Consider the following 13,285-nt stretch of genomic DNA (forward strand, 5'->3'; position numbering starts at 1 on the left):
CTGTTTTTAGTTTCAGGGACGGTATAATATAGCAATTTATTCCGGCAGATTGTATGTCACTCTTCTTATCCATCATCACCACAAACGAAGAGTGACAAGAAATGCCATTGGAATAGAATTGCTAATTATCCCCTGACCCAAGTTTCCAATTTTTTTGCTGCAAAATAATCTTGTTTGCATCTGCTGATTGCGCACCCACATTTGATTTTTCCTTCAAATTTTTTATGCTTTTTTTTATGCTCGGAAAAAATGGAAGCTTGCTTTTACCATTGTTGCATCACTCATGGGCTGCTCAACCTTGTTCCCACAATAGACCGATCCCACCGACCGATCTGCGCATGCGCCGGTTTTCCGGAAGTAGCACTGCCGCCATCTTGGTTGTAGTCAAGTGGTAAACGAAAACACTGCAGTCCCCGCTGGTTCAGTGCTGCGCACAAGCTCCCCGGACAACTCTGCGACTCCACCACCAAGAAAAGTTCGTCATGTAAGTATTTTTTAAAGAAATTACATCGGCTGTTCATTTCAGCATGCGAGGCGAACGTTCAAAAGTGCCTGCTGCTCTTTCATTTCGGTTGTCATCCGCTGATTACGCGTTGGGTTCGAGCTATGTATGTAGCACATGCTGATGTACGCGGTCGTTTTGCGTTACTATTTTCGCAGACGTGCATCTCGTTGTCTGCAACGTTATGTTTGCCTAGCGACGAACATAATAGAGGATTTGTATACCTTTTGGAGACAGGTTTCAAATGCGGCGCCGAAACATTCGTTCCCTAATGATGCTTACCTACATGGGTTTCGCGCACGACTTGCAGACTTCGGTAGCAGCGATTTCTAGAAGTTGGGTAAGCTAGGCGGCGTTTTTTATTTACATTCTAGCGAATGGTACGGTTGCTGCTTCGAAAACTCTGACTGCGTGGCGTGAGGCAAGCGTCCCTTATTTTGCGCATGTGAATACGCGCCGCTCTCCATTATGAGCAGCCGCGATATAGTTTCATCAGTGATTCGTACTGATAGATTAAGCCGCATGCAAGCACCAAGAGCCAACAAGTGCCGCGCTAGCGTTTGAGTCGCAAGTGCCCACAGTTACCTCTGAGCTGCCTATTGTCTCTTTCCATAGCAGTTGCTGTAGTTGCAGATCAGTTTTTAAAACTACCTTCTAAAACACTGCATTATCTTTGCAGTGCACTCATGCAATGGCTACATTTCAAAATGGTCAATGTTTTCCCCGTGTTTACTTTTAATTTCTGTGTTAATGCCGTCCTTTTTTTTTTTTTTGCACTGCTATTATATCATATCCTTATTTGCTATTTCTTTAACCTCACATGTTTTTATGGTCTTATGTACATAATTGCTACCTTACTAAACTTTTTTTTCCTTATTACAGTTTTCTCTGTGTACTTTATGTGCGCCCTCTCTCCCATTATAACGCCCATCTTTGTGACCTTTGGGGATGTTTGGATAATAAATAATAATGAAAATGAGAATGACTACACTGTCATCAGATTAGCAGTATAGCGCGACACTAGAAATAATAGATACTGATAGGGTACAAGCATAATGCAGTGAAGGCATTTAACGTTTTCGATACATGCAGCTGGTTTATTATTCTGGCCCGTGTGTGGACTATGGGGCACAGATTGACTGGTACTACCTATGGTTCTTTAATAGGACTGCACAGCGTGTAAATGCTTGTATGTTCCACCTATATTGACATGGTAACGCCGTAGTCAGAATAGGTGGTCTAAAAAGTATCGATTTAGCAGAAAGTTGAGCCTGCCATTTTTAAAAAAATTACCCTGGCATATGGTATCATCAGACTTTTTTTACTTGTGGCAGTTCCATGTAGTGCTGTGCCATGGCACCTGGACTACACGAACACAACAGTCAAGGGTGGACCCGCAAAGCAAGGGCACTGAACCCATTCTTTGCAAAAGAGCACATTGTCAGGTATGTAAACTGTAGTCTGCAGTCATTCTTCTCTAAAACTTAAGTGCCTATTAGAAACGAAAGGGAGTATGCCCATATTCCAATGTTTGAGAAAGTCTAATGTTATCTCTTGAACCACTATAGTGCCGTAAAGCTCTACCCATCTTCTAGTCTCCGTAGTGTGCAAGTGCAAATTCTTTATATAATAATGAAGGTTCCTGCCAAATGAAACATTGTCCTTGTGTATAATGATTTCAGTTCTACTGTGCGTAATGCTTTTTTGTTGTTTATACAATGCGCATCCTATCTGTATCTTGTCCTCTGAAATTAAGTAATGCTTACAAGGAGCTTTAACTTTACTTTCATCTCTGTGTTTTTGTGATTTTTGTTTTGTACATCTCAAGCGAGTGTCAGATCTTGGGGTTGGCAAAGCGTGTGGTGGTTTGTGAAGCATTTCTGTCACTGCCTTTTCACCTATTGTAGGTGCTTGTACCCGTCTGTATAGTCATATTTTCTTATCTAAAATAACGCTGACTGCGACCTACTATGATGGATTGTGGTAACTGATTCCCAATGCGTGCTTTGTGGCCCAGCAACCTGTTTTCTTCGTATCCGACTGCAATCGACAGAGTCCTTTTAAATTGACTTTTAGTTTTGAACGTGCACACTACAGCCCAGCCAATGTGATGATGGAATTTCTTTATTTTCGGAACTTGCACAATGCATAAGACTGGAGGAGTATGCAAAGTTCTGTAAGGAATGGAAAGGCGTTTATGTACAGGAATGCACTGTTATATTAGTGAAATTATGCTAACTGTTCTAGCCAAGTGCAATCCTAAAATTTTCCTTTTGAGCTTCTTCGACGGGCATGTATATTATGTATGTGCGACTCAAAAATCCAGTAACAGTTCAGTAGCCAACAGAATGTGTAGATATGCATTCTTGAGGACAAAGTCCTGAAAAGCATATCAACATGACAGTTTATCCTTCATGCAGGTACACTGAAAGCAAAGGCGCTCTAAAACATCGAGGTGCTGGCCTACGGCTCTTTACATCAGGCCACCTACAGAAGTTGATGTTCTCAACCGAAGATACAGCAGAGACCATTGTGAAGGCACAAGTGCTAGCATCTATGACAACACGGACAGCATACAGCGTTGGGGTGAAGTTGCTAAAGTGCGATGGAGAAGTTGTCAGTGGCAACTGCTCATGTGTTGCTGGGAAAGGTGGAGTGTGTAAACACGTTTGCTGTGTTCTGTACGGGCTGATGCACATTGCACAGCACGATCTCACTGAGGTACCAGATGCCGTGGCATGCACTGAAGGCGAGCGGCAGTGGTACAATCCACGGGATCCAAAGAAAGTCGCTGAACAATTTGAACAGATTGTTTTCTCTAAAGACACCACTGAAAGGATTAGCGAGGCACCAAGGCATCACAAAAAACGAGCAGCGTACTCGTCACTGAGAAGTGAAGACCAAAAACTGTCCACAGTGAGCCTCATAAACTTGCATGGCAAGCTGAAAGATTCAAAGCTGGATTGCTTCGCGGATGTGCTTGAAGCAAATGACTTCTTGCCAGCAAAACAAAGAAAAGTTGAGAGCCCAGATCCCGAAGATGTGTCTCGACTGCCTGTAAGGTGGCTGGAGCGAGCAAAGCAGGGGAATGCTTTGCTGCCATATACAGAGGAAGAAGTTGCAGCCGTAGAGGCGGCCACACGACCTCAAAGTGCTTGCCTTCTTTGGCATAGATATAGGGAGGGTGTCATCACCGCGTCGATAGCACATAGAGTACACACTTGGGTTAGGACATGCCAAACCAAAATGGGGCCACATGATGCCCGACCTCTCACTGCGGCAGTGATGGGAGCAAAAAAAGGCAGGGCAACATTTGCCATGAAGAGGGGTCTATTGTGTGAGCCCGAAGCCAGACAAGCGTTTCGAGACCAAAATGACAGCCACGTGGAACTGCAAGTAATTGAGACTGGCCTCTTCCTCTCTCGTCATCACACTTTTCTAGGCGCAAGCCCAGATGGTCTTGTAAAGTGCAAATGCTGTCCGCCGCGGCTACTTGAAATCAAAGTTCCCCTCAGAGTTCAAGATTTTGCCAGAACGCAGTTGCATGCTGGGGAACTCAAAAGGAGCAGCAGGTATTACACTCAGATGCAAGTGCAGATGGGTGTGACTGGCCTGGACACCTGTGTGCTGTTTGTATACAGCAAGGAAGAGTGCTTGCAAAGTGTCGTGCCCTTTGAGAAGAGTTTTTTTGACGAGTTTGTGAAACGTTGCGAATTTTTCACCACCATGTACTTGCTGCCCCACATTGCGAGCAACTGTTGAAATAAATCTATGAATGAATGAATGAATAAACCTTTATTTGAAGCAGTGAGTTGGCAGTCGAGGTGGGAGGGTCCCTTAGAAGATATTTTAAATAGTTGCCTGTGCACTTATTTTGTGATACCATAAATGCCGATAGGCAGCAATAGAGTTCTGGGAGGGTAATTTAAACCTCTCTACTGAAGCAGCCCAGCACATTTTTGCAGCTGTGCTGGTGAAGTATCTTTTTTACCTGTGTACTGCAAATGCCCACAAACAGCATTCCTGCCTCGGTAGTGTTGCACCATTACGCTGCACAACTCTCTTTACGCTCTTTTGGACGCACTGATGCACTTATCGAAGCAGGAAACATTCTGCAGATTTCAAATAATTTGTTACCCAGTGACCATGGCCAGATTCAAAGACGAGTGCCTCTTGTAAATGACATGTTTCAAACAGCTTACAGTCTGCATATATTTCTAAGTCACGAATGACATCAAAATAAACTACTGTACGGGAGCACTATGTGGAAAATATCCGTAGACAACTAGTCCTTGTGAAACAAATGGCTGCAAGTTTTCTGCGGTTTAATGGGGCACTGCATGAAACTATTTATTCACAGCTCCATTATCCTCCAGTAGCTGGTCGCTGTGCAGAATAGATTCCACTGAACAGAATAGTTTCTGGTCATCTGCAAACTGAAGGATTTTCAAATGGTTTTCAAATCCATTTCACCAATATAAGTACCTCGAGGCCTCTCTCAGCAGAGCAGCCAGGTAGAAATGAGTATTCATTCTTCACCGTGAAAAAAAAAAGCAAACAGCTTTACAGAACACAATCATCTTGAGCAGAGATGACAACTGTTACACAGGTGTTTTATATAAGTCAGTCTTTATTATGCACTGGTACATCCAAACATGTAGACCTATAGAAAGGGGAGCTATTGTGCTAGGGAAGCTTGCCACTTTATATGTAATGCCTGATGGCCTTGAGCATGCTGGAATGTTGGAGGAATGCTAACATTGTTTTATTTCATAAAAAGGGGTAGTGATGTATTGAACCACACCGGCACAGCCCATCATCGCGAACATCAAGATTTCATTTACACCTTATCACAACAATGGTTCACCCACAAAGTTAGTCAAGAGTGCACAAATGTGCCACACTTTGTTCAGTTGTCCAGACATGCTGTTTGGGAACACCTGGGAGAGTATTTTGTAGGTCTTGATCTTCCGGATGACCCTTTCCACGTGTATGCGCACACTTGCAATGAGCCTTGTCTCAGTCTCATCTGCTTCGGACAGTTGAGGCCGTCCTTCCAGGAACGGCGGAATGTTCAAATGCAGTGAATGCTGCTTGCACTCTTCTTCGATAGTGAACCCCCTATCAGCCATCACACTTCGCCCTGGTGAGAACTTTTCCAGCACACCGCAAGCCTTTGTCAGGGCCTTGTCGGACAGTCTTCCAGGAGCAAGATCGGACACAAACATGACAAAGCCATTTGGGCTGCACACAACTAATCCTTTCGCGGTATTATGTTTTTTGTAAGAGGAATAGGTTTCACTCTGCACCCGGAATGACGAAGGGGTCTCAATGAAAATTTCTGTACAGTCGAGGATGCCATCAACGGTAGTGTAGCCCTTGTCAATGAAGGCTTTTGGCCGGTACTTGTCGCACAGTTGCGGAGACATCCAAGTTGGGACCTAAAATGAGGATTAAAAACAACATTTTGCATTTTCTACATAAACATATAATCATCATCAGCCTAATTTTATGTCCACTGCAGGACGAAGGCCTTTCCCTGCAATTTTGAATTGCCCGTCCTGCAATAGCCGATTCGAACTTGCACCTCAAATTTCCTATCTTCATCACCCCACCTAGTTTTCTGCCGTCCTCGACTGCGCTTCCCTTCTCTTGGTCTCCATTCTGTAACTCTAATGGCCCACCGGTTATCCATCCTACGCATTACATTGCCTGCCCAGCTCCATTTGTGTTCTCTTTATGTGCATTAGAATATCCTCTATCCCAGTTTGTTCTCTGATGTGCACCACTGTCTTCCTGTCCTTTACATTAGGTCTAACATTTTCCGCTCCATTGCTCTTTCTGCGGTCCTTAACTTGTTCGCGAGCTTCTTTGTTAACCTCCAAGTTTCTGCCCCATATGTTAGCACCGGTAGAATGCAATGATTGCACATGTTTCTTTTCAATGACAGTGGTAAGTTCCCAGTCAGGATTTGGCAATGCCTGCCGCATGAACTCCAACCCAATTTTATTCTTCTGTAAAATTCCTTATGATCACGGTCCCCTGTGATTTAATGACCTACGTAAACGTACTCCTTTACAGACTCTAGAAGCTGACTGGCGATCCTGAATTCTTGTTCTCTTGCCAGGCTATTTAACATTATCTTTGTCTTGTGCGTATTAATATTCAACCCCACTCTTACACTTTCTCGGCTAAAGTCCTCAATCATTTGTTGTAATTCGTGCCAATTGTTGCTGAATAGGACAATGTCATCTGCGAACCGAAGATTGCTGAGATATTGGCCGTTGATCCTCGCTCCTAAGCATTCCCAGTCTAAGAGCTTGAATACTTCTAAGCATGCAGTGAATAGCATTGGAAACATTGCGTCTCCTTGCCTGACCTTGTTCTTCATAGGCGGCATGTGGCATGAGCATTCACATGCCTGTAGAGCACTGATAATGTTTCCGGGGCAGAAAAAAACAACTTTAACATCTACTGTATGGCCTATCTTCTTCAAACTGTGTGATAACTTGTGCAAGTAAGGGAGCACCGCGACTGGCTTGTCTCTGGCAGCGCAGTCTTTTGGTGCTTTGTCTCCCAGCTTGATTTTCTTTAATATCTTTTCTGCTACTGAAACGAACAAAAGCTCGGGGTACCCATCACATGTTAGGCGGGAGGCCTGTGCAAGGAGACTGCGCATTAAAGAGTGGAAGCAAGACTTATTTAGGGCATTTGTGAAGCAAAGATTCACAATGCCCCGTTTAACCAGCTAGGACTGGGCTGACAGATAAGAAAAAAAGTGGCTTGTTCCCTCTAGGCACAGGTGATCTGTGGAGATACTAAGTTGCAAATCTGTCAGGCCCCCCATGGATGTTGCAATTCAGCAAGGCCATCGAAGAGACCGAAAACAAAAGGCACTATAAAGAAAAGGCACCTGGTGTTGACGTACCTGACAAAGCCTGTTGTCCAAAAAATCCAGCCATGTTACCCAGATCCTTGAAACAGTTGTTTTAGACACACCAAACCTGTTAGCAAAACATGAATTTGCAAAATATGCACATCAGTAATTTTCTGTTGCTAAAACAAGATCATAAGTGAACAGAGCAAGCTACTGTTAAATTATGGAGTTTTACGTGCCAAAACCACGATATGATTATGAGGCACGCCGTAGTGGGGGACTCTGGAAATTTAGAGCAAGCTACTGTTGAAGTCGTCAAGATTTCATGGCACAACATGCTTAAAGAAAATTCAGTATCGTAGGCAGGCACTGTAATGAAAGTACTGCATACCATGTGCAGAGCTTTTAAAGACCATGCAAGTAAATAGCATGCTGCATTCCATGCACCTAATGTCTTAACAAAAGCAGCTCATTTCGAGGTACGAGAAGTGCCAGTTGAAGCAGAACACTTGTGCTAAACTTGCTAAATTTTCTCTTAACGTAAATATACGCTGAATGGCATCACTGCACAGCACATAACAGCGCTCACACACACGAAACAACGCTCACCACACGAAGAATTTCTTTTGGCCAAAACATTTTAGGCTTTGTTAAGCACATTGAGATAAGTTTCCATGAACATTTTCGAACAAATCGAAGATGGTCGAGCGTATGACCCCTTACATTAAGTGTGTACAATGTGAACCCCATCATAATGAATGAATCAGAATATGGAAATGTTTCTCAGGGTACCTAACCCTTTCAGTGCATTTGCGCTTCCAGAAAAGAACCTTGCTGTTTGGACAATGCACAGGGTGAAAATGCATTGAGACTATACTTGAATCCATTTAATTTTGTCTCCCGAGTATGGATGACGACGGCAATACTTGGAAACACTAAAAAGAGGCAGTGTGAATGTGCACAGTGCTTGGTAATGATTTTTCTTCCATTTTTTACTTCCATGGTAACGAGTACCAATCATGCCTTCAATGGTGTGCCTATTCCTTTGCCGTGTGCATGAAAAGTGCAGCGGAGTTTATACATTCAGGGGCCATATTTCCCAACTTTCCATGGTCCGTATTCCATTTTGGTTCCATAAGGCCCTCTGGTATGGGTCGCTGTTGCCGCATCTTTCAGACATCCAGGCAAAACGACATTGCATTTGTGAGTGTTGCTCCAATGGTTATTCAGAGCATGACATCACGTTTAGCTGGACCACGCCCAAGAGAAAAGAAAAAAGGGTGGCACTGCTACTCCAAAGCGATGGCCAGGTGCCGGGGCGTTCAGTTTGTGGGCACTGGCATACTGGCGCCGACAGCGGAGAGGCAACAACAGTGACCAATGACGGCCATATGGAAGGGAACTGGAATATGGAAAGTTAGAGAATACGACCCCAGGGCTGTATTCAGAATCTCAGAGTAGAGTATAGGCACTGACTCCATGAGACATCATCACGATCTCATGGACTGCTAGGATCTACAGGGATGAAATAGTTAAGATCAACGGCGTTACATTGTGGAAACAAAGCGCTTTATACCTACGGCACTCATTGACCATGCAACCCTTACACCACTAAAATTTGCATCACATTTACTTTATAGCTGCCAGGATAATCCACGTTCAGCTACAAGTTGTTTTGGAATTTTGACGTCACTGCACAGCGCTATGCTTGTAAGCAGATTTTCATCACAAAGTGTTTTTAGGAATGTATTTTTTCATAACAGATTCGGTGTTAAAAGTGATTCACTTTATAGACATTTTCACTCGAGAACCAAAGTGTCCGTATAATGAGGTGCTACTACACGATGAGTAGGTGCATATACTTGAGCAGTGCTTTTGATGAAACAGGTATTAAGTTGCACATTTTGCTTGAAGTGTTCCGAGAATGCAACATGCATGCTGAGATGCGAATATAAACAAAAGTGATGTTATTGTAACGGGCTGTGCACTGCATACAAGATGGGTCCGCATAATTATGTGAACCATTAAGGCCTGTAGGGTTCTGCTTATTTTAGTCCACACAGTAGATTCATAGATGATGTTATGCATAGAATGTCCTTGTATATAAATTGGCGTGGAAACAGATTTACACGAGTCACTCCTATTAACTTTTTAGATGTTAGGTAGAAGTAACTATTGGTGCAAAAAAATTATTGCAAGCTTTGAATGTTGACAGCATACCTGTATGCAAGGTCAAGGCCATCAAGACCAAGCTTCAGTCTCATCAAGACCAGCACGAGCTGGGTCTTCAAAGGCAGGATGAAGTTTCTGTCTTCACTGGCCGTTTCTTTCATCTGCCAGAAGCACAGCCTTTTTGCATCTGGCTCTAGAAGGGACCAAAAAGTGTCCAAGCGCTTGCTGGATGTGAAGCCAGTGTAATACCGTAGCTTTTTCTCGTCTTTTACAAGGGCCTCATATGTGATATCCATGTTCTGTGCAGCTTCAGTCTTGCAACGTCTAACTTTTTCCTGCATTGCTGATAACTGAAGTCTTAAGCACCTGTTCTTCTGCTGAAGACGGTCACACAGCTTTTTTGTTTCGGCGTGGTCCTGCTGACTTCGTTTAAGCAGGTTGTTAAGCTCTGCCACTGTCGCATTTGCTGCTTCAGCTTGCTCCAGGAGTTCAGTTATGATGTGCTTTTGTTTAGCAACTTGCTCGACAAGCTCATCATAACTTAACTGTTGGCTGCTGTATGCATGGTCCAGGTGTAGATGCACTTCCTGCTGCAAAGGATCATCGCTGTCACTGCTAGCGATGGCAGAGACCTCTTGCTCAGATCCAGGTGGCACAGTTGAGCTCCTGACAACTTCAGGCTGGCAGGAGAAAATAAAGAAAGCCATGTGTTTCAGTCTTTATAACACTATTTATTCACAATACACTCGGGGCCCAAGGGCATTTGATTTGAGTTGGTTTTGATTACAAAAATTTGAACATAAACAGCAGTAAATGTACATATTATTCCAAATATAAAAGAGGCTCACAAATGAAAAAAAAGTTACAACAAGACACTGAAAAAAAACGCAAATAATGCAGAGCACAAGCAAGGATGAACCAGATAGCATACAAGGTATATAAACAGCGCCTGCAAACAGGACCGGAAAAGGAACGACAAGAGGAATCGCACTCAAGAAGCAGCAGCATGTGCCTACAAAACAAGAAAAACAGTGGAAAAAAGATTGGCTGAATCAGGAAATGAACTAAAAAAGGGGGAAAAATTGACAATGCGACACTTTCTTGTGTTTAAGATAACAGCACATTAGTCAAACGAGACTTAAACTCAGAATGATCAGCTATTTCAACAGTGCAGCTGCAGATGAGAATTTGTACACTACATTTTTCATTAATACTTCACACTAGTAAGTTTACTAAGCATCATCACTTGTTTTTTCATGCACTAGCACAACCCTTACGTAGCTGCCACCTGTGTCAAGCCCTACCATAAAAAGAAATAATGAGGTATATGTAAGCATAACATGCTTTTTCTCTGTATTACTTGTGCTTATATTACCTTTGTTCTTCTCAACGGTCGCCTCTTCTCCACCTTTTGCTGTCTCAAAGGGAATATTGTGGGCACACGGTTCATGTAAGTCTTTTTCCCTCCTTCGAAGTGGGCACTGCAAACTCTATGTCCTGTGGTTGGAGTAAACTTCGAGAACCTAGGTAGAGAGAGTTCCAGGATTAATGCTATGACACAATGAACATGGCCAGGACAGCAATAGTGTACCTTCCACATTTTTTGTATGTACAGGCTGGATACTTCCATTGTGAGACAACGGTACAACTTTCTCTTGATTAGCGTCCATAAGATTCCATCAGTACGGTGCAAGTGATAAAGTTTTTTTTTTTTTTTTTTTTGGGGGGGGGGGGTTATTCGACAGCGCCACAGACGCAAAAAAATCTTCAGCTGTTGCAGCCAGTTAGCTGCATAGGTGCCGCGAAATCGGCCGCGGGCATGCGCCAGATAACTACTTCCCGGAAAGTAGGGGCGAGGTTCCGGAGACACCACTTGCCTCGAGGATGATCCGTGAACGCTCATCCGACCTTTGGCCCAACGAGTTATGGCTAAGTCGTTGCCAAGAGTCCCGTGAAGCATGTTACGTCGATTAAAAAAGTTGCCTCTCGATGTACAGGGTCGTCCACTCTTAGTTTGATCACGCAAGCGCGTGGCTATGCTCTTCGAAGTGCCAATGCATCTGACACGGCCGCGCACCGAAGTGGCGTCGGCGTATAGGCACTTGTATCTGGTGCTTCTCGTAGTGCGCCACTGCGCTTCGATGTGCGGCTACGACTGACGCACTGGCACTCCGAAGAGTACGGCCATGCGCTCGCGTGTTCAAACTAAAAGTGGACGACCGTGCGCAGTAGTACTATTACAAAATCCTGGTCAGAGAGCTCACCGTCAACTTATGCATGCATGCTTGCTACTTGCGTTGTAAAGGAAACCACGTAAGCGACGTACGGGGTGCTGTACCCAAACAGCATGAACACCTAAAGGACCTCATATAGGCATACAGCACTATAACTTGTAATAAAAGTATGCAGCGATAATAAAAAAAAAAGGGCGGGACGCGGGGCGATACAACAAAATGCCCGGCCTAAACACCCACTGTACGAACGGCGGCTCACCTATTCCGGAAGGGCATACGTAATGCGCAAATATTCTTTGGCGTACTCAGCTACATGGTTTTATATTCCGAGACAAGAGGCCAACCGTAATGCACCTATTTACTAGAGAAACTGTGTTTTACATGGCAAAACAGCTGTCTTACCTGCCGTTCCGTCCGGCCCTGTTAATCCGTTGGATCCACGTCTCTCGTAGCTTTCGCTCTTTAGGAAACACGTAGAATCCGAAGCCTTTGTCCCTTGTGCTGTTGTTGTAGCACCCAGGAACGCAGCAGGTGAATCCTCCCATGGCACGATAGCTCCACACTAACCAAAAATTGCCAAAAATCGTCCGACGTACAGGCACTGCGGGCGGCTGGAGCGGCCGGATGACTACAAGTACCAGCATGCACCGCGGCAGCGGTGGCGTCGTGAAACTGGCCGGTGGGATCGGTCTATTGTTGATGCATAAATGTTTCCTTTTGCAAATGCATATATCTGAAATTCGCACAAGGGAACAATGAAGGCCATTGCATCTAAACAAGCAGTGCCTGGCTGTTGCAGGCCTGTACAACCAGAACAAACCAGGATGACTGTGATAGTACATTTAACGCACCAAACCATGCAATACTGACTTAGAATAGTGCGATCCACAAGGGATGAGAAATATGACTTGAATGCAGACTAACAACTCGGGTGTATTGTCATAAACACGAATGTTTTTTACACGTGTTTGTGCTATGAAATATACAATAAACACAAGTTGTTAGTCTGAGCTCGTATTATGTTTCTTCCTCATTCCTTGTTTAACACGCTATTCTACATCAGTACAGAGCAATAGCTTCCCCTGCATTTAGCATCTGTAAGCCATGCAAGCTGGCACTCTAGCACATCCTCCTGAAGCCTAATCTAGATTAGAGCCCCTCATTCCTTGAGCTTGACAATTTTGATTGGTGATATGGAAGGTGGCCCTTTATTTCGTGTAACAGGCCGACAAATAATAACTGTACATTCTCTCCTCATTATTTTTAAACACAGCCCAATGATGCTTATCTGTCGCTGTTTATCGGAATAATCACCGAGTGGTGTCATTGGAATTGCGCAACCACAAGTACAATAGCCAATAGCAAACCATGCATGTTTGATAACCATGCACGCTGTTGCAGAACGACGGTGTGTATTGCCTACTTAGGTCAATGAATGGTGGCAGCTTTTCTCACCTTTGGTGAATGCTGGCATGTTCAGTTTGATTCCCTGGGCTTCCA

General features: G+C 44.0%; 2 protein-coding genes across 5 annotated transcripts; one reads left to right on the forward strand and one right to left on the reverse strand.

Annotated features, from left to right (window-relative positions):
* Positions 1 to 313: 313 nt before the first annotated feature.
* Positions 314 to 4,299, forward strand: LOC119458870 (uncharacterized). Of its 3 annotated transcripts, none has more exons than XM_049670707.1 (3): positions 314 to 484; positions 1,837 to 1,947; positions 2,923 to 4,299. In XM_049670707.1, exons 2-3 carry the CDS (start codon positions 1,856 to 1,858, stop codon positions 4,262 to 4,264), a joined length of 1,434 nt encoding a protein of 477 aa, XP_049526664.1. In that variant the 5' UTR covers positions 314 to 484; positions 1,837 to 1,855; the 3' UTR covers positions 4,265 to 4,299. The 3 variants fall into 3 exon arrangements, with proteins under 3 accessions (XP_049526664.1, XP_049526666.1, XP_049526665.1); XM_049670709.1 differs by having other exon boundaries at positions 1,847 to 1,947; XM_049670708.1 differs by lacking the exon at positions 314 to 484 and having other exon boundaries at positions 1,271 to 1,947.
* An 820-nt stretch (positions 4,300 to 5,119) lies between these two features.
* LOC119458050 (uncharacterized) lies at positions 5,120 to 12,475 on the reverse strand. 2 transcript variants are annotated; one of them, XM_037719846.2, is made up of 5 exons: positions 12,188 to 12,475; positions 10,927 to 11,074; positions 9,600 to 10,231; positions 7,431 to 7,506; positions 5,120 to 5,943 (listed from the first exon to the last, which is right to left on the reverse strand). In XM_037719846.2, exons 1-5 carry the CDS (start codon positions 12,427 to 12,429, stop codon positions 5,353 to 5,355), a joined length of 1,689 nt encoding a protein of 562 aa, XP_037575774.2. In that variant the 5' UTR covers positions 12,430 to 12,475; the 3' UTR covers positions 5,120 to 5,352. The 2 variants fall into 2 exon arrangements, with proteins under 2 accessions (XP_037575774.2, XP_049526667.1); XM_049670710.1 differs by lacking the exon at positions 12,188 to 12,475 and having other exon boundaries at positions 10,927 to 11,708.
* Between the last annotated feature and the right edge of the window lie 810 nt (positions 12,476 to 13,285).

Source organism: Dermacentor silvarum, chromosome 7 (genome assembly GCF_013339745.2).
Source record: "Dermacentor silvarum isolate Dsil-2018 chromosome 7, BIME_Dsil_1.4, whole genome shotgun sequence".
NCBI classification, from domain to species: Eukaryota; Metazoa; Arthropoda; class Arachnida; order Ixodida; family Ixodidae; genus Dermacentor; species Dermacentor silvarum.

Bases quoted from the DNA above. Each gene is read 5' to 3' on its own strand.
- LOC119458870 (XM_049670707.1), top strand. From the start codon at position 1,856: ATGGCACCTGGACTACACGAACACAACAGTCAAGGGTGGACCCGCAAA. The intron at 1,948-2,922 runs GTATGTAAACTG...TCCTTCATGCAG, and splicing joins GCAAAAGAGCACATTGTCAG to GTACACTGAAAGCAAAGGCG.
- LOC119458050 (XM_049670710.1), bottom strand. From the start codon at position 11,511: ATGCTTCACGGGACTCTTGGCAACGACTTAGCCATAACTCGTTGGGCC. The intron at 10,232-10,926 runs GTAATATAAGCA...TTCTCCTGCCAG, and splicing joins GACCGTTGAGAAGAACAAAG to CCTGAAGTTGTCAGGAGCTC. The intron at 5,944-7,430 runs GTACGTCAACAC...TCCTCATTTTAG, and splicing joins TGGACAACAGGCTTTGTCAG to GTCCCAACTTGGATGTCTCC.